The sequence below is a fragment of the Lissotriton helveticus genome, chromosome 6, assembly GCF_964261635.1.
Source record: "Lissotriton helveticus chromosome 6, aLisHel1.1, whole genome shotgun sequence".
In the NCBI taxonomy this organism is placed as follows: Eukaryota; Metazoa; Chordata; class Amphibia; order Caudata; family Salamandridae; genus Lissotriton; species Lissotriton helveticus.
The window spans coordinates 258,287,500-258,309,355 of NC_136067.1; the positions used below are offsets into that span (position 1 = coordinate 258,287,500).

A 21,856-nucleotide genomic window follows, 5' to 3' on the forward strand; every position below is an offset into this window, starting at 1 on the left:
TCAAGTGTTGCTCGCTCCTTAAAACACTACACCATGGGTCCCCTGGAATCGTATCAAAGAAAATCTGTGTCCCCCAGGAAAGGTAACTCAAGACTCCTGATGTGATACGAGAGGTGGATTGTGCGATGTATTGTATTACAGATGACGTCCTACACGCCCTTCACGCTTGATGAGAACAGGAGTGGCCTTAGCTATTCTACTAGAAGTGGCAAAGCCTGGATCAAGAAAGAGAGGCACTGCTGAGGTAATTATGGGCAGACAGATGGTATTTACCATGATTTATAGAGGCAGAGAAATGTACTTCTCCTTTATATCTTCTGCCCAAGGGGTAGTAAGGGATCATTATTCACCCATCTGTAGATGACGAAGGATATCTCTGGGTGTTTGTTGGTGTGCTTGGTGAAATACATGGTAGGTCGCGTGTTGTTTCTATGCTCCCAATCTGTTGGGCTATTGATGCTGACAGGATTGTATCTACTATGGATTGGGACTATCCTTATATATTAGACCAGATCAGGGTCAAGGCAAGGGCCCCACCAAGGCTGCTGCAAAGCCTTGCGGCTTTCATGAGGGAATCCATTTTGGAGAGGCGTGCAAGACTTCACATGAGGATGATGGAGATTTTTCCTTCTAATGCAAATTAATATTCAAGAACTGACTTCCTACTGCCTGGTAACAACAATTTGCACACTTTCTCTGAATATTCAAGTCAATGGCTATCTGACCCCAACCAACCGGTGGCTCTGATATTTTCTGGAGATCGCTCCTTTTCTTGTCTGGAGATTTTAAAACTGATGGTCAAGAGACATGATTACAGTGATGAGTTTCTGGATTGAGGCTACTGCAGGGATCTGAAAGGCACTGGTGTGGAAAGTTGGACCACTAGAACTATCCTTAAAGTTATAAAGTTATAAATGCTGAAGTGCCTCATGATCACCACTTGGAAAGATGAGAGAGGAGATGCTTGATAAGTTAGCAGGCAGGTCAACCAGATCGGGTAACTGGTCACTAGTACAGTGAGGAGGAGAATGCCAGCAGGACCACTGCTGGTTTACTCAATCGGGAAGGAGGACAGAATGTCATTTCAAGAAGGAATCAGGTGTTATTAGTGTCTGACCGGGGTGTTAATTGGAAGGCCAGTGCAAAGAAGGGTAGCATACAAATAGTTCAGTTTGTTATAATCGGATATTTCTAACAGCACTTTTACAAACATAGTATGAGAAGAAAATCAAATATCTGATCAGAAATTGTAATTAACGATTGATGATGAACAAATGTATAGCCAACAAATCATCGTAGGTCAATTAATTTGTCTCATATATTCCTTGTTTGTATGGAAGTAAAGCTACTAACACATATTTCATCTCTTCAGATAAGACTTTCTCATGGTTTTGAATGTCAAAGACATAAGCAGGGCAACTGGAAATATGTGGCAGAAGAGAGACAAATTATGTGGCGCACTTAAGTAAATTATGCAGCAAGAAAAGACACATTATGCTGCACAATGCAGCACATTTTAAAATAGTATTGCTTCATTATTTTATAATTTTTAAACTTAGTAACACTGTCTGGGCAGTGGTTGCACTTGTTTAGTACTCGTTTAATGCCCAAATATAGCAATAAGCAACAAAGCCCAGCTTTGTAAAGGGCATTCCACTACACGGCAACCAGTATCACTGACGTTTTTGTAACTTTTGAACCATTTGGGCTAGAAACAAAATTTATTTTTTGCTAAAATCTGCGGGTTATACGGCAGATTATGGACTACGCTGCAGATCTATAACTAAGCAAAATTGCCACTACCGCCTAATCACATGATTCCAGTGGCCCTGGCTATATCTCTACAATTAGTTTATCACAGTTTTTATTCAATTTATGTAAATGCATACACTAACAATCCAAGAAATTACAACCCTACGTTAAAACAGCATCATGTACTTGCAGTAAAATGTGACAAGCGTGACAGATTAGACAAAAGGATTGGGCGGTACTTAGCAATATGCTATTACAAAAGTACGTAATGTCTAACAAATAGGACAGGTTAATTTGCAATTGTAATTGATTTTATGTAGTGCTTACTACCCCTGAAAAGGCCTTGAAGTGCTTTACGCTGGGCAGCATGTTGCTCTGGAAACCCAATATTAATGGTTAGAGTTTACTGCTGGTTATTTGAATTACTCTTGTGCTCTCCTGGAAACTGTTCGGTGCATTCACTTAAATTTATTTGTAGTAAATTAAATTAATAGGACCTATGTGTGATTATTAGTGGGGGGTTTATGCGTTCATGCAGATAATTGGATGGATTAATAAATGAGCTAGAAGCCATGCTGGGGTGTTACTTACACATGACTTTATTACCATCTTTGGAATGAGATGCGGCCAATTTGCAGAAATGCAATAGTAGATATTAAGGCAAAGGCATATGTGACAGAGTACACTGTGATCAGGGAGAGGAGACGTGTAGGGATGGGACACCTGAGAGTGTCGTTTGAGAGCAAAAAAGGGAGGTGACAATCAGAAGTCAGGTCAGTTTATCATGTAGGGTTTTAGGAATTTAGATGAGGCTTTTTGAGGTAGCATGCAACCTAATGATGCAACCCTGTTAAATGGAACAACATTATTTGCATGTTGCACAGTGCTCCAATATTTTTGAAAGGCACTAGATTCAGAGGAACAATCTGTCCACTGGTCAGCTACCACTACACCACTGCTTCAGCAAGAACAGCTGATCAGCTCAGGGGCTGGAAGCGTAATTGGCTGGATGCAACATTGTGGGTGAATATATTGAGAAATATCAAAAGATTTATGCAGCGCTCCCAGGAGGCACTAATCTTGCAATCATAGCAAGGTGGGATAAATAATGTAAACATCAATAAAAAGCTATTGCAAATGCTAGAGCCGATGTCTTCATAAACCCTTGAAGTTTGTATTAGTGTATCAATTTCAAAAGCAAAGTGGATCCACTGGAGGTCCCTGGTTTAGCATGTTACAAGATGGGAGAGATGAGAGCCTCTGCGGGTAATTGGAATGTGTTGCTTTCATTTCTGTAGGTGGAAATGGAGATTCAGACCCTGAAGCAAGGGGGGGTGGAGACAGCACTACCTTTAGAAATGCAATAAACATTTGTTAACAAGAGGCGTAAGATTAATTCTTCCTGAGCTCAGCTGTTAAGTGGACTTATAAAGTTACTAATATATAGTGTTACTAATAAAATAGCTGGGATATATGAAAAAATCATTAGCTCGAACCTGTCCTTTAGTAGAGATACAACACGACCACAAGTCGTGGAAGAATTTTACCCTACCACTCATACCCTCAACATATTCCCTCCTATTTCTCTAGAAGAGGTAGAATCTTTAATGATTCAGATCAAAAGTGGCTGTCCAGCTGATACCATCCCAGCTAGAATAATGCCTGTGGTTGGCAACGAGCTGGGTCCTGGGATCCAGCGACTTGTGAATCTTTCTTTGACCTAAGGCGAGGTCCCCAGGGGGTGGAAAAAGGCTCTGGTAAGAACCATTAGGAAAAACTCTACAATCCCTTGGACAGACCTGTCCAATCTCAGACCGATATCGCTGCTTCCATTCCTGAGTAAACTCACAGAAAAACATGTGAATCGACATCTATCAAATTACATCGAACAGGCAGGAGGCCTGGATTATTCTCAATCCGGCTTTAGGCCGAAGCACAGTACAGAGTCAGCTTTACTGTCAGTTACGGACGATCTGCATATGTATCAGGACAAGGGCTACTCCGTTGTCCTGATACTGCTAGACCTATCGGCAGCGTTCGATACTGTGTCCCATAACATCTTGATTGGACGGCTCGTAAACATCGGTCTTGAGAATAAGGCACTGGCCTGGTTAAGGAGCTTTTTATCCAACCGCACCCAATGCGTCACCATGGGCGCGTATCGCTCGGTGGAGGTAGAGACTACCAAGGGGGTGCCACAGGGCTCCTGTTTGAGCCCGACTCTTTTTAACATCTATGTGGCCCCCCTGGCCAGAATTATGAGAGCTTTCGGTTTCATCCCTGTGTCATACGTGGATGACACACAGCTCCTTTTTCCTTTCAAATGTCTCAGCACCGAGGTTAAAACCTCCTTTTCCCAGGGCATGAAGGCTGTGGCCCAGTGGATGTCATCAAATTGCCTGCAGTGTAATGTTGGGAAGACCGATGTCATGCTCTTCAAGGAGGCTAAAATCCTATGGACTCCGGACTGGTGGCCACAATATCTCGGGCCAGTCCCCAACCCTAAACAAGTCGTGAAGAACTTAGGAGTACGATTAGACCAGGAGCTCTCGCTGAAGCAGCATGGTAACTACATTGTGGGCTCATGTTTCCACGTGATAGGCCTTCTACGCAAAGTGTTTCCCTTGCTCCCTGACTCCATCAGAAAAACATTGGTACAGGCTCTCGTCCTTAGTCGTATCGACTATTGTAATGGGCTGTTGTTATCGGCAAATGAGGGACTATTAGCTAAACCCCAAGTTGTGCAGAATACTGCTGCCCGGTTGGTCCTGAACGCTTCTCCTAGATCTGCGTCCAAACCTCTTTTGGACAAACTACACTGGCTTTCTGTCCGCCAAAGGATTACGTTTAAGACATGTTGTCTAATTCACAAGAGCCTAAATGGACTAGGTCCCTCATATTTAATAGACAAATTTGTACCTTATACTCCTGCTCGCTCCCTTAGGTCTAGCAACCAGCTTCTACTGTGTGTGCCCCGCGCAAAGAAGGCCAGACACGGAAGCAAAGCTCTGTCAGTGGTCGGGCCCACACTATGGAATAAACTCCCCTTAGCTCTCAGACAATGTTCGGAGCATCTGTTGTTTAGGAAGCGGCTTAAAACTTTCCTGTTTCAAAACTAAATCTTGTAAGCGTCCTCTCTGATTGTGCTTGTGGTGTTCTTAGGGCGCAGAGATACTCCTCCGGGAGTCGATTCGAGCGCGATATAAACCCGCAAATAAATAAATAAATAAATTAAATGGTAAGGGTGGGGCTGTAGTTTATGTTCATCAAGGGTTTTTTTTGGTATATTTATATAGCGCGAACTCGACCCGAAGGTATTGGAGCCCTTTACATGAGCACCATATTTACATTACAGATTCAGGCACGAGGAGATTAAGTCATTTGCCCAGAGTCACAGGATGTGGACGCGACCCCGAGTCTCGAACCCTGGTTTCCAGCACCAAAGTCGGAAGTCCAGCCGATGGACCACATCCTTTTGGCCAATCCTGCTTTTTTGTCTTTCCATCATTGCTGGTTCAGGAAGGGAGCTGTGTGCAGATTTGTTTCACACTACATTGTGCTCATGTTGTGAGTGCTGCTGTTGCTTGAAACTAGCCCCAAAGAGAAGCATCGGTTTACACAAAGGCTATGTTTGGGGCAGAGGGTTGCAACCTAAGGAGGACTCTTGAAAGAGCACACGGCTAAACTGGTTCTACTGCAGGAGAGAGTGCATGCAGGTCCATATACAAATGGATGCTGAAACCAAAGGTAGAGAATTGATCGACATGCACTGTCCAATACAAAAACGGTAAAATCTGCACTCAGATAGCTTCTTGTTAGCACTTCTCCTTTTCCACCACCACCACTACCCAGGCTTTGAAAAAAAGGTGCAACAGCTGGCATCTGCTTCCTACGGATTTAGAGACAGTTCAGAGCACTTTTGGAAAAGGGGAAAGATGTGGCAAAACCGGAGAAAAGCGTTTACATTTAAGTTGTGTGCACAGTGATTTGTTCCCATGTCTGGATATGTGCAGGTGAACAGTGGGTGAGGGGCGCAAACAGGAGTGGGTGCCTCTGCCTCACTCTAGGTGTGTACCGCCATCACCACTTCTCATACTCAGCAGAGGTCACTCTTCAACCACAGAAATGGACACCTTGAAAGAGGAGAGGAAGAATAAGGCAGGAAAAGAGAACTGAGGAATCAATTAGCATATTTCACATGATGAGATAGTGAAATGTGCCTGGGCTGTGCTTTGATTTTCATGGGTGTTGCAAGAAAGCCAGTTATAAAGGCAGATTTATTTGTTGTGAATATCTTCAAGTAAGTGGTAGGTGCATCTGTCACATTTTTACATTATGGACTAATGAACAGAACACTCACCAAGCAACCCTTACTTATTGCAAGACAAAAAAAATCTAGATTCATTTAAAAAAAGAAATACCATCATCAATGCTTGTTCATTGCTTTCCATCAATATTGTACCCAAGTCTGCAAACCTAGAGTGGATTGCTTAGTGGCATTGAACTACAGCAGCAGCTTATCACATCCCTCATCCTCACCTTTGGCATACAACCTTGGTACACACTTCATGTCTCTCTATTTACCCAGCAATATGTGTGCTTCTGTTCACTAGATGAACACTGTACAGAGGGTGCAGGAGAGTGCATTTAGAAGAGATGCTCAACGTAGGTCAAAGAGGACTACATTCTTGTCAGAATTTCAGGTCAAATACAATGCAAATGAGCTATATTTAGGTCCACTAAATGCCCATTTATGTTATGTGGTCACCCTGAAAAGTTAACATGGATCTCTGGCCATCCTGGCCTTATGTTGGATATACCTTATAGAATTCTATATTGAGGGTAGCTGACACCACAGGGATAAGTTATTGAGATGTGTAAGAAGACAGAAAAACTAGGAGACAATATTTGGAACATTCTTCAGCATGGGGTGGTGCAACATAAGTCCAGGAGTGCCACATTCATGGTTGACTCTCAGGAATTTCATATTATCCATTTATACTCTCTTCCATAGGCAGTCACTATCCTAAAAATGTCACCTGGATCGAGACCTTCTGGACCTACACTGAACATCAATACTATAGTAGTGGATTGCAGTTTACACACTCAAATTAACCATCCGAACATTTTATCCTACACATGCAAATGACAGGACAGGCAACTTGATGTACATCTGCAAATTGTCAGAGATTGTTTTAATTTGAATCTGATGTATACTACCCAAGTTTAATTGTATGTTCAGTAATGCTTCACCCTGGATTTTACTGAGAGAGAGACCCACTTCCCTCTCTGAAATGGACCCCACAAAACCTTTGCAAAAAGAACAATTGATGGACGGAATGCTGAACAATCTCAAACACTCACCCCTATCAGAGTTCTGGTCCTAAATCTATAATTGTTTTGCTCATCACGCCATTCCAGTTTGGATTCAGCCATATGCAAATCAGTCTTGACCCTGCCCCACATCAGAACAGTCCAGCCCGAACTGCCATGCCAGGTCCTCCCTGGACCAGACACAAGCATCCTTGGACCGGTTCCAAGGTATCACCCAGCATCATCCAGGATAGCTTGAATCCAATTGCAAGCCGAGCATGGGATCCACATCTGAACATACCCGTCCCACTTGTGGTGACAAATGCAAAGAGAGCAATTGATGGACGGAATGCTGAATAATGTCAAAAATTCTGCCCCAGTTAGAGATCGGGCCTAAATCCACAGTTTTCTTGCTCACCACCCCATTCCAGTTTGGACCCAGGATATGGAAATCAGTTTTGACCCGGCTCCTCATGTGAACAGCCCAGCTTGAACTGCCAGGCCAGGTCATCCTGATGGAGCAGATTTCATCTGCAGTCAGGCATTGTTTTATTTTTGTGCTACAGACAGACTGCATTTAAATTGCCACGCACATTTTGGTGCAAGTTAAAAACATGGCACATGAAAAACATGAAAGTGAGGCCTATTCAGTCTGAAATGCTTGTGCTGAATTAACATGTGTTTTTACAGTGTAGAGAAAAGTGGCCTTTTTAGCTTTGAAGATTAATAGAATGTGTTTTTCTCTTCCCAGCCCATCCCATGCAATCTAAAATTCACTATTTCTGTCTTAAAGGACTTTGACTTGTTGCATATTTTGATAAATATTTTCAGTTAATAACACCTCTTTTTGTAATGTGTGTGAATTAATAATGCACAAACACTACACAGGGGGCTAAGTGCTTTTTGCATGAAAAGCTATCTAAAACACTAAAGCATGTTGCTGTGTGTGCTGTATTTAACTATGTGTGCTGTATTAACTATGTGTGCTTTTAAATTTTACACTAATGCATGAAAATGCTATGTTGCACATTTCACATTTATTTTGCATGTTATCATAAATAATAGAAAAGCTACTTTTCATTAATAGCTTGGCTAGGTAAACATTTATAAGGGGTATTAGTATGAGGGAGGGAAACATAATGGGCTGATTTACATGAAATTAATATTATCTTTGTGTTTGTTTTATTTTTGGGGCCTACACAAAACATGGCTGCCTGTGAATCCATCAAGGCTATGGCTTGTAATTTAATGAGAAGGGAGCATGCGCAGACTGTGGCAGCTTTCCTCATGACAAGAAGTGAAGGACATCTTCAACTGTACATTCTTGTGATTCTGCCAATGTACCAGTGTTAGTTAAAAGTGTCCATCTGACTGCGCTGTGGAAGGAAGAGAATTAGAATGAAACATTTTTCTTAGTAAATGTTGCAAATGTTTATAAATGTAGTTATTCATGTATGCTTCTTTTGTTAAAACTGGTAAAGTCAGGATTTTAGAATGAGTCAGGGTATTGAGAACTCATGCCATCATGACTGACCAATCACGTACAGGTTTTCCTGAAAGATGCTACATCTTTGTGTAGTCTGCCAATAATTAGGGTATAAAATAATGTCCTCTCTGGATGGGGGCTGGCTTTTCTCAGCTCAGCTGGCTTCTATGGGTTAGGTACGAGAAACGTCCCGGGAGATTGCTGGAGGGGAGGTGCGTCCGAGGAGATTCAGGGGGAGGTTTCTTGCTTCCACGTCATATCTTGGCACATCAGGCCACATTCCTTTGAGGTCTGGTGAAGGGCGGGCTGTCTCCCTCCTTTTTGCTCTTTAGACACAGAGATGCACAGAGAAGCAACAGATAGAAAGGCTCTTTAGATTTAGATGCTAAACTTTAAGTTTATGTTTTGACTAATTAATTAGGTCTAAAAAGATTTATTTGTTTTATGCATTTATTTCTCTTAATGGGAGATTTTTGCCAACTATTTAATTATTGATTAGCTTTGTAAGACTATTTTTCTTAGAAGCTCTTTAAGAATTTTGACTGATATTTTGCGCCACATTTTCATAACTACATGTAATGCTTATATGCAAACTGTAATGTGTTCTGTATTATTGATATTTTTCCTGTTTTCCAAATTATGTAACCTGATTGATATTTTACTAATGAATAAAGGGTAAGAGAAAAATTAACTTTTGACTAGAAAATAAAACCCTTTAAAATTCTCAACAACTCTCTTTATTGGCTTGAATAATAAATTGCATTTTTGACTGTTCAGGTTTATTTAAGTCTCCTGAAGGTAATACATGGTGTGAAGGGCCCAACACCTTTTGAGCGGTAAATTAGAGGTAGCATGAGGGTTTTACATCGAGAAATTACCAGAAGAAATTACCGCTCCATCAATCCCATGGGCCAGAAACAAGCATCCTACTACCAGTTACGGGGTATCACCCACTTTCGGTTCAGGTGTGACTTGGCCTGGCAGTTCGGGCTGGACTGTTCCCATGAGGAGCAGGATCAGGACTGATTTGCATATGGCTGGGTTCAAACTGAGGTCCCTTGGTGGGCAAAAAAACCGATGGATTGGGATGCGGGTGCAATCGATTGCCGGTGGCTGAGATAAATTCAAGCATTCCATCCATTACCTTGTTGTTTTTGCATTTGACACCCACCAAACCTTAAGCTGGCCTTGCCTGCAACTGAAGTGTTTTATCCTGCACTTTCCTTGCGCCTCCAATGATTAGTCTTGTTTCCTTGCGTACCTCTAGTCACTTCCTCTGCATTTCCCTCTGCCTCCAATTATCTCCTATGTGCTTCCTGTACATGTCCTGTACCTCTACTGAGCTCACCCTCCTTTCACTTGTGTCCTATATCTCCACTATATTTATCCGCTGCCTCCATTAGAATGTCTTGTATTTTCCAGGCACCTTCTATCATTTCTGCCATACCCCCTGTATCTCATTGGAGCTCCCCTGAGCTTCCAGTGGGTTCTCTCTCTCCCCTGCTATGTTTCCTCTGATGTTTGCTACTTCTCCTGTGCCTCTGCCTCAGTAATGTCCTTTTTACCTCCATTGATTTCCCCTGCGTCTCCAGTTATTAGTCCTGACATCCTTGACCTACAACACTCATTGTATCATCCACTAAAATAGCACCGTAAAACATGTCTCCAGTCTGGCCACTGTAGCCTGTAGTACAGTTTTAAGGCTTAATCCTTGTTTCTTAATACTTATAAACAAGGCCACTGGGATTATGCGGCAGGCGGAGAGCCAAAATATACGGCGGGTTAAGTAAATTAAGCAATAAGAAAAGGCAAATTGTGCGGCTTAATGCAGCACATTTTGTGATAGTATTACTTCCTTCTTTTGTTACTTTAATGGTTGTAAACACTGTCTGGGCGTTCATTGCATCTCATTAGTACCAGTTAAACACCCAAATATAGAAACAAGTAACAGAAAGGTGGCCAGTCAATATTTGCAAAGGGTCTTCCACTGCATGGCAATACGTGATGCTGTGTTTTTAGTAACTTTCGAACTGTTTGAGCAAGAAACACATTTTTTTGTTAGAGTCTGCAGATTATGTAGCCGATAATGGTTTATGTGGCAAATGCGGCAAGTCTATGATTAGGAAAAACACTGCAGCTGTACAAACGCATAATTCCAGTGGCCCTGCTTATAAATCACCCCAAAGTAGGCCCTAACTCCTACTAGGGCAGGGTGCATGGTATTACAAAAGTACGCCATTTGTATTTAAGTTTTGCATGTCCTGACAGTGGAAACTCCTAGAGTCGTTTTCACTGCTGTAAGGCCATCTTTCCCATACACTAAAACTGGGTTAGTTTATTACACTTAATAGGTAATAACCTCAGTGTGGGCCGAGATAGAGAAATGCTGTTTTCATTCATAATAACCATTAATTTAAAATCCTCTCTAATAGTAAAGTCGATTTTAAGTTACAATTTTGGTACTGCCCCTTTTATAAAGTTTCAGGCTGGACTATTCCAATTGGAGCAGGTTCAAGACTGATTTGAATACAGCCGGGTCCAAACTGAGGTGGCGGGGTGAGCAAAAGAAAGATGGATTGGGATGCAGCCTCTTGTGATTACCAGTGGCTGAGATTAATTCAAGCATTCCATACAACACTTTGTAAATACTTTTAGAAAGTTAGCATTTCTCTGCCAAAACCAACTGTACCTTTCTGCTAAGTGCCCGGGATAACATGACTCTGAATGGCTCTCCTGTTGTGTATTCTTTCCAGATATTGAGACAAAAGAGGTCTGTCTATGTATGAGGGGAGTGAGTCTTCCTGGCAGGATGACTGTGGAGGAGCTGTACCCTGCTCTGATCGCACTTCAAAGGGCCCTGCCTGCCAAACACACAAAGGTTCCTCACACTAGGCCTCCCTTGCCTTTGTCACTGTAGACAGTTTGGAGCCAGAATGAGGGTAAGCACTAACCAGAGCCGGTTTTGGGAGTAGGCCAGGGAATTCTCCCACACAAAGTCTGGCACCAGGTATAAAAGTGGGACCTTTAGAACTCGACCAGCACCAACTGGTCCTGCCTGCTGCTGGCCTCTACTGTAGTGAGTCCGGATCCCCAAGAGGTACCCCTGAGGTCCTGGACCCTTGGCTGGCATCAGAGTGTACTCCCCCTAGAGAAAAGTTGGAAATACAGAGGTTTTGGGCTCTTCGTGATCACAAAGTGACTTCTTTGCGCTGAGAATCGACCTCCCGCAACACTGCCAGCGTTAGGCTTCAGCAAGACCTGCACTTCATGGTGACAGCAACAGCTCATGTTGAACACGAAGTTCCAGCGACGACCAGCACTTCACGCTGAAACAGCAATTGTTTGCAATGCCTAACCGAACTGCTCCTCATTCGGATAAGGCAAACAGAAGCTCCTCGCGCAAACTTGCAAAGGTTACTCTTAAGCAGGACAAACCCGGTCTCTGTATCCGACCTGTGCTCCATCAAGGTCAGCCTAAAATTGTGTCTCTGCCCTAATCCAGCACAACCAGATAACCGTGAGGGGCGTTTTGCACTTTTTGGTGCTGCTTTGACCTGAAATCAAATATTCGGTTCTACTAATGATTTTTTGTTGTTTTGGTGTCATTTCATTTATAAAATGTTGCTCTATTGTTTGTAAATTGGTTTGGGATTTTTTTACTGCTTGGGTGCTGCATTAATACTTTACACATTGCCTCTAAGTTAAGACTCAATGCTTTTGTGCCAGGCTACCAGAGGGATAAGCACAGGTTTATTTCTCAACGTTTGTGGTTTACCCCTACAAGGATTGTGTTGAATATTTGAGTGGGTCTTCCGCACCTCTCAACTAATAACCCAATTTCTTACAAAAGCTCTCTCCCCTGCGTCTCTAATTATGATCTGTACAGCTTATTTGAAAGCTCTAATGTTTTACCAGTGCATCCAGTGATATCTCTTGTATTTTTCATGTCCCTCAGGTGATCTCTTTTGATATCTTTTGCATTCCACACCGCTAAGTGTAAGCTTCCCCATTCCCCTTGTGCCCATGATTCCAGTTTGGGCTAGTGGACATCTCGTCAAACCCCGAGCTCATGCCATCGGCGGCTAATTTAACATTTTTTACTGCACTCTTCTTTTGAGTCTAAGTACTCAAGACCCCACCCCTAGCAGAGCATATGTGTGACATCCTCTTCATCTTAGACTTTATTTATTTTTCCTGTTCAATGTCCCAATCCCCACCTGCATCAGTGACTTGAGGCGGCAACTGACATGGTGTGGGTGAAACTGCAGATCTCCAAGGGGGACTCAAAGACCCCCTTGACATCTAGGACATAAATTGGTAGTCAAAGGGAACATTCTGCTTAAAATTTGTGGTGTGTCTTGTAGCATCCATCCATTAAAAAAAAAAATATGCAATGGAAATTTGCCCATCTCATATTTAGCAGTGTCTGAAATAGCTTTTCCGCTGCGTATTATCCAAGTGTATAACAGAACGTCTTTCCCATTTGGACCTCATCTCATTAGTTATAGAATCTTGATCTGGTCGCAGTTCCTTGAACCAAAATCTCAGTGAGCAGTTTTGTTTATAACCTGAAAAACATTTTCCTAATTGAGTAGCAGTGAAAATCTCTTCTTTTGATAGATTGTTGACTATTGAATTTATTTGTACATATAAGAAATAGTAATAGTGCTATTAGCGAGATTTGCGGAGAGAAGCCTTTGGAAATTCTCATGTCTAGTGCATTTAAAAAAACGCCAATGTTTATTATTGCTAGTTTCAACCATATATGTGTCATCCCATCTGGCAAACACAGCTATAGATGAATACAACCAGATAGGGGAGCTTCAGCCACAGGGATTTTATATTGTGCAAAAATGCTGTGCCTCATGGTCAATGTATTATTAACAATTTATGTCTGACTTTCTTTGGAATCTTTGGGCTTTTTGTACGACTGGGTAAATTATGAATGCCAAATTTACTGAGCATCATTGTGATGAAGGAGTTATCAAAATGTAAAGATCTCATGGAGAAAAGTTGAATCTGTAAAATATAAGATGGCATGTAATATAAGCGAAAGTCAAGTAGACTTAGTCCACCATCTTTTTTGCATAATTGTACGACTTTTATGTTCAATAATAGATGCTTCTGGTTTCAAATGAAAAGAAATCAAGGCCAATTCTAATTTAGCAAAAAAGCTAAAATCTAGCTTACAAGAAATAGTAGAAAGAAATTAGGGGCAGAATCGACATCTTAATTATCGCAATCTGCCCGAAAACAATACCCCTAGGTGTGCTTTGGGGTTTTTATTAGAATTTTCTTTCAATATTCATGCCAGAATATTGGGAGTTATATTGAGCAAAAGACATTCAGTCTTGTATTCATTAATATTATAATCCTCCAATGGAGCGTATGTTTTTATAGCTTGAATGGCCAAATTTATATTAGTATAGAGCACTGTCATTAGCATAAAGTTTAATTCCTGAGACTTCAGACAAGTGTGCAGAAATAGAATTTAAAAAATGAATGTGGTGGGCCACTGAGTCGATAAAACGGGAAAAAAACATGGGGGAAAGGGGCAACCCTGAAAGTTGCATTATGAAGAAAAATTGGATTAGCCGATTGGCTGTGACAATTACTTGTGCAGATGCATCTTTGTACAGAGCTAATAATAACCCCGTGAGTTTGCGAGGGAATTTAGATTTCTCTAATATCACTAACAAAAATCTGTAGCATGAGGTCAAACGCTTTTTCCACATCCAGCAAGATAATTGCTGCTGGAATTCCATCTGTTGTAACAATGTCACTAAATTCTGACATATAATGTGCATTGGAACATAAAGTCCTACCAACAATGAAACTTATCATATCTTTCTGAATAAGATAGAGGGTGACAATATTTTATACAGCTAGCCAATATTTTTGTATCAATCTTATCATCTTGATTTAGTAACGTTATTGGTCTATATGAGGGTTCAGTAGGAGTTTTCCCTATTTCTTAAGAAAGTTATCAGCAAGCCCTTGGAAAATGAACATGGAACGGATCCTACATCCAATAAAAAATTAAAAAGAGTGATTTTCCCAATGAACCAATCAGGCCTACAGCCATTTTCATTGGCTTGTCATCATAGCCAACACAGGCCCACTGTACTGAGCATATGATTTGTTACAAGGCAACCACAACTTTTGCGATCAAAAAATGACTAACATATACAAAATTACAGAAGACCGAGCAATATGCAACCCCCCCTGACGGGGTAACCAGCAACATAACCCTTGCTTACTAAGGTATTTTAGTGATATTTCATGTAATAACATTTCTATCAACAGGCTTTCACACTTTTCACAGTAAATACATCTTATAATTTCATAATAAACAGACCAGGCCTATGGCATAAATGTTTCCACTAATCCAAAGAAGGCAACAACCTTTATTATTGGCTTTCCACCAAAAGCAACTTGCGCCTACTGTACTTAGAATGATCTGTGCAACATAAGCACTCTTTTTCCGCATGGGCACACAGCTTCAGCCCAATTTAAATCTTGCAGAAGGGAAACTCGTCATCTGGGTGGATCTAAAGCACTTCTCTAATGCTTATTAAAACACTTTTTCTATTAATTACAGTATATATTATTTGAAGTTTTATGTAGCACAAAGGTGGCTCAAGAGCATCAGAGATCTTTAGGCGAGCACAAGAAGAGATTACACTTTGTTTTAGGCATGAAGGGTTTGGACGTTTTGGCCAGACTCACAGAATTCAGAGCCTGAACTCTAACCGGGCTTCTAGACCACATCTCCTCTCCTCATCTCCAAGGCTTTCATTGGGTCAGGTTCTGTTGGTGCTCAGCACCAGCAGTCCTAACAACCAGGTGCTGAGACCAGTCCCTATCAGACTCTCCATTTTTGCTCTCACCTTCAGTGTGAAAAAATGATCTTAAATCAGCGGCAGTATCTCCCATCACCAGCCTTTGATGTAACTTTGTAGAGACTCCTTTGTTATGCATGCTGCCATGATTTAGAAGCTAGTCGGAAGATGTGATCTGAAAGCGAATGTCGCGGGAATCCAAAGCGGGGCTAGAGGGGTAGTGGGCGGAGCCTAGGCTCAAAAAGTAACACCTATACAGTCATTACCTGCTGGAGACTGATAACACCGCTGCATGGGCTGCTGCTGTCCAGTATTAGCCGGCTTCAGACATTTTTGATGCCCACAATGAATAAAAGTAAACATTTTACAAAAAATTTGATTTAACATTCCTGTTGGGGTGCTCTAGTTATTTCACAGTCTCATAATTTCAAAATTGAAGCATTTTCAATACTATTTACAACAAAGTTGTTGTTATTATTCATTTATCTTATGCAGCAAACAACCATTGACAAAGCCAATAGCCCTGGCTTGTTTTAAGTGTAATGGCAGTTGTTGTACAGCGCAGCACAGATTTTTACCTTCATGTTCTTTAGTCACGCCCTTAAGTACATAGGCCACACCCCTTTCATCCCCTTTAAATCTCTGGGTCTGTCGACAGCTGTGCTGTCATGTCAGGACATACAGAAAAATGTAAACCAATAGTAACTGAAATAAACCGTAAAAATGTAAAAAACTAAAACTGTTGAAGGAAAGAGAGAGACAAGGGCACACACCAGGCTCTTTATGAGCAGACCTACTCTGAAAACTACACCAGCGACACATTCAACATGACTGCAATGTTTATTGCATAATCTCAATCAGGTTTAGTGAATCGTAGTGAATCACTATTGCAAATGAGCATCTTTTAAAGCCTCTACTTGCTACAACACAAATCTTAGTGGTTAAGCCTTGATCCAACCAATGCCGGACTGGCCGTACCGGGTATTTCTGCATTTCCCCAGGAGGCTGGAAGGGTGGAGGCCGGTTTGTTACTGGGGATCGGTTTATTGCTAAGCTTGGGGGCACTGTGTTTTGCAAGTTGTTATGTGTATAAAAGCACCCACAGCAGAATTAATTTTATATCCAGCGGTTTTGAGGCAACAATAAAAATGTCAAGATTACTCCGGTGATTAATGTTTTTGCCGGAGAGGGATCAGGGTTTTGTCCAGTGGCAGTTTTAGCTCATCTAAAGTAATGTAGAGGGTTAACATGCAAAGAACATGTACATGCAGATCACAGAAGTGTATTTTATGTGGCCAGCTCAGTGGGTTACTGCTTTTGTCATAGAGATCCTTTTGTTAGTTGCAGTTCATAAGTTACAACCGTAATATAGTACAGTGAGCTATGAACTGCCACCAAAGAGCTGCATGCAAACTGCATCATAGAGGTTAGAAATTTATATTTTTCCCCCAGTCTTATATTATCCTAATGTTGCTAAAAAATGTTTTTTTTGGGTATAAATACATTATTATTAGTAAAGTCAACCCTGACTACTGTGTTATGTTTGAAACCTGGGTTTGTGCTTCTCCAGACAAAGCACTACACCTTATAGTCCCCTTTGTCTTATGTAACATTTTCTATGCACTGATTTACACATGTATTATTCATTGTCTCTGTATGTGTGTGATGCAGTGCTCTGACACCATACACTGGTATGAGAGGAGCTATAAACAAATTAAATCATATGACTAAATTCTTAAACTCATGAAAGCCAAGTTACAGGCAACCCTTCAATATGGCTCACCCGTTACCAGTGGGAAAGATGCAAAGCTCCTAGATCTATTGGTGGTTAAGGCCTTCAAAGCAACCTTTGGGATTCCCAGATCAGTGGGCCAAGCAGGACTAAGATTAGAGTATGGTCTCCAGAGACCGTGCCTGGTATCGGAAGAACATTTTTGAAATGTATGTTCTCTATGTTTTCATTAGCCCCTGCATCCCTAGGGAACAATTGCTGCCTAAAAATAGATAAGTCTGCATATGCTGTAAATCGGCATACTCATATCTTAACCTCCCTAAGGGATATTGGTCTGCAAATGGCGCTGCAAGACTTGAAAATGCCCAACTATAAGTTAATTTGAAAAAAACTGATCAAAGCTGAATCCTTCAAGTTGGATAGCAATGCACTAGCAGGGAAAATTTATGCATGGTATGTGATGAACTCGTACCAATTTCTATGCATCGGACTGCTTATTTCTCAGCAAAAAAAATTAAAAAAATGTAAATTACAAATGGGAATAAATCCAACAAAAAAGGGCCGGCAGTCATGGATTCAGCAGTGGCCAGATTCTAATTGCAGACTATGCAGTTGTCCACAAGAAACATTAGTACATATTGTTTGTGTGTGTCCTAAACTGATTAACATTCGACGTACCTTTGTGAAACCCCTATTCTTGGAGATCGGAGTTAGATCAGCTTGCCAGGCACTGATTAGGTCACTATCTGCTGAATCGATCGCATTGTTATGCCAACTGATAACATTTTTAACTACAGCCGAGATTTTTTTTGCTATAACAAGTTTGAGAAGTATTATTTTAATGTCCCTGGAACCTAATAGCTTTTTTATATATATTTTGCTATTTTGTATAACTTAGTGTTCATGCTGCTAGGGTGATAATTAGAAATGTAACAATATAAGCTTCCCTGTTACAGTAATAATTGATGCACTTTATTATTGTCTTTATACAATGGGATTAGTAATTATTGCACGTTGGCACTTGAGAATGCAATATGTGCAATATCTTGTTATAGTAACTATTGATGTATTTTTATTGCATTTTAGTCTTGTCTTTATATGTTGTAATTAGTAATCATTGCACGTTGGCACTTTAAAATGCAATCTGTGCAATATCCTGGTATAGTAATTATTGATGTATTTTTATATGTGCTACCAATGTAATTAGCTATGCATAATTGAGCCCATGGTTGATTGATTTTATATCCTTTCTTTATGCGCACAATGTATGGTGAATTGGTCTGGTTTTGTGACATAATTATGAAAGTATTGGTAATTTCTTAAATAATATTTGTGGTACAGTTTTTGGATATTGCGTAATGTAAAGATGTTTTGATTGCAATGATTTTAATTAATCAAGCTATGAAGACGTATTATTATTATTTTTATAGAAATTAAATACATGTGAGAGAGGAACTATGGAGAGAGGAGGGGTACTGTTGGAGACTAATAGTGAGAGAATCTATGGAGGATGTCATTAAGAGGGGTACCCTAAAATATTGTCGCAATGAGCGCCACCAACTCTAAAGTCCGATCCTGCTGTGCTGCCTAATGAGGTGGAGGATGCGATCATCCCTCAAAATGGTCTTTTATTGTGTTCTCAACTTCTTGGCTGTGCTTACCAGTGAATGTATGCACTTATGTTATATTTAAATTCATGTTTAATGCTTGAAATCCTAATTTTTGTATTTTCCGTAAAAATGACTGTGCATATGACTGGGTATCCTGGTGCACTGTCATCATTTACTATGCCTTAAAAGCTAATCCAATTGGATTTTTAATGAAAAATGTTTTTGAATGCACCATTTTTGCAATTTTTTCTCAAATTTTCTCTAGGGAAATCCCACTCCCCCAAACCATCCTTGGAGTGGTCAGGCTCGCTTGCTATGCCCCAGACGGGGGCTGGTCCGACACAATTTTCCAGGGCTTCTTTGGGTATCCAGTCTGGCCCTGGATCCACCTATATTATTTATTTATGCGTTTTTATATAGCGCAGACTTTACCCGAAGGTGTCAGAGCGCTTCACAATAGGAACCTAACTGATACATGAGAACATTACAAATGAGCAAAATACAAAAGCAAACGTTACATTAAATTAAGCAAAAATGACAATCGTGTGCCAACAAAATACAAGAGGTAGCAAATGGTGCATTACAGGAGGAAAAAGTGACGTGTGCCGGTTACAAAAGCGTACAAAATAAACATAGAGGTATAATCCTGCAATATATGGAGGACACTCAAGCACAAGAACAAACGTTACGTAGGCACTGGTGGCGCTTGTGCAGGTATCGAAAACAAACAAATGTAAGAGGTAGAAAACAGTGTGTTACAAGAGAAAGTGACGGGTGCATGTTACACACGAGTACCAAACACAGGTAGAAGGATAATACTGCAAAAAATGGCAGACTCTCAAACCACAAGAACACACTGGGAAGACACTTCCATAGTCAAGTTAGTAGATTTTCTATAATGGAAGGGTTTCCTTCAGATAATAGAGAGGGCATGGATTACATTTGGAAGTGTCTTTGAAGGAGGAGAACTTTGAGGTCAGTTTTGAAGGCCTGGGAGGAGGTGGTGGTCCGGAGCTGAGGCGGAAGTGAGTTGCAGATTCTCACTGCGCAGCCTGAAAAGGATTGGGCCATCGATCTTTCCTTCTTGAAAGTGGGAGGTTCAAGCAGTAGATTTTCCGCATTTCGTGATGGTCTAGAGCCTCCAGAGAGTTTCAGTTTATTCGCCAGGTAGCGCGGAGAGTGCAAGGCTTTGTGGGTGATGCAGCCTAGAGATAGCTATAGCCTCGATGGGAAGCCAGCGGAGGGTGGATAGCATGGGAGTGATGTGGTCACTTCTTTTGGCCCCAAAAATGAAACGAGCTGCTGAATGGAGAACAGCCTTAAGGGGGGACAGGTGGGATTTGGGGAGGCCATAATGCCCTGGGTGTCCCCCATGCACTCCTGGAACTATTTCTGACAGTGTATTCACTGTTGCACAGATATATGTATTTATGTTTGTGGTTTTACATGTCACAAGGTGGTTAGTGCACTAAATAATGTAAATAAAATTACAAGTTTGCGGTTATATTGCAAAAATATGTATATGCACAGTGCTTTACAGATACAAAATCATTCTTATATATCAAAAAATGAGGGTGACGGGCAATCTCTCATGACAATGATAGCTGCACTTACCGTTGTCAAGGCCTGGTAAAGAGAGAAAAAGGCCAGGTACCAGAAAACACGTCCTGTGACAAAAGGAGGCACAAACCATAGGAAAAAATAGGACACAATCATGAAAGGGGTGCATCCGATCATCCTGGAAGACAAAGAAATGTGGAAGAAGGTTGGACGGTAGTGTAAACAAAAATAAATACTTTATTTATATTATTCATTGAGTTGCCATATTTCTGTAAACTATAAATCATTATAATTACCATCAGGAACGGTGTAATGACTTTTGAAGCCATAGGAAAGAAGCATTGGCAAAGCCAGTAGACTTAGCCGTTGTAACCTATCAGCTTGACAATGGTTTTAGTCATCTTGTTATGTTCTGTTATGTTAAGTTCATTTATAAAGTGTTACGTACGGGTGTCTTAGCGCTAGTAGCAGGTGTCGAAATAGGAGAATGCTGCGAATAAATTTACAGATTAAAAAGCCAGGTCATAAGAAGCTTCTGAAAGCCAGCAGAGAGGTTGAAGATCGAATATGGAGTGAAAGGGTATTCCAGAGTTTGGTGGCTCCTAAAAGGAAACTACTACCACCCCATCTAGCTTTCTTAAATCTAGATCTGTTAGGAATGCAAAGCAATCTCGGGGGGCCTAGATCAGCGCAACATACACAGCAGTTTGTGATTAAAGAGCCTGAGCTGCAAAGGGGCAATTTTTCCCCTCCCCATCAATTTGTGAGCTGAATTCACTGCGGGGGAGATGGGAAGGATAATAAAGCAGAGCAGGCTGGAGGGACAGGGAGCTGGCAACCACTGAATGCTCCCTTTGCAGACCTGTAACCAGTGCTTACTTTGAGCCAGTGGTTTCCGGTGCTTGGCGCCGGCACTTAATTGTCAGCACTTATGACAGTCTGCACATGGTGGCACTGACAGTCAAATTTAGAGGTAAGACAACAGCTGTTTAACGCCTTAACCGCGGCGGTTTTTCCGCCGCGATGCGGGCATTCTATTAGGTAGGCGGGGCTCCGTCGGGCAGCACTAGCGAGGTAGCACTGGCCGACGGGAGCACGCAAAGGGTTAATAATTCAATACGCAAAACAATAATTACTAATACCTACCACCAAGGCCTTTTCTCTGGCTTTGGGGACCTGGAATTGTCACACTTTTAAGAGTGTGATGATTAGTAGTGTGTTGGTGCTGTCATATTCAGCTCTGGCAGAGGCACCGGACGAGGCAAGCTGCAGTGGCCTCCTGATGCTGGCCATGGCACTTTTGTTTTTACAAACTAAGGGGCCGATTATGATGGCGGTTTTCCCGCATCTTCCGGGCCGGCGTAAGCCACCGAAAATTCGATAAAGGGCGCTAATAAAACATTCTCCTAATTCATTTTAAAGGGTAAATAAAACAATGGACTCTTGGCCCTTTGAGAAAAGTTGTTCCGGTTATCACAATACAAGGTGGGTCGAACTAAATGGAGGCAAAACTAGTTATTTCTCTTCTAGTTCATTTTAAACGAGAAACAATAACTGGTAG

The 21,856-nt window shown here is 41.3% G+C and overlaps 1 protein-coding gene across 1 annotated transcript in view; it reads right to left on the minus strand.

Annotated features, from left to right (window-relative positions):
- Positions 1-21,856, minus strand: part of MFSD2B (MFSD2 lysolipid transporter B, sphingolipid) — a 320,963-nt gene that overhangs the window by 204,931 nt on the left and 94,176 nt on the right. The window contains exon 4 of the mRNA XM_078646768.1: positions 20,350-20,473. Coding sequence (XP_078502894.1) covers positions 20,350-20,473 — 124 coding nt within the window. The remainder of the gene's footprint in view (positions 1-20,349; positions 20,474-21,856) is intronic.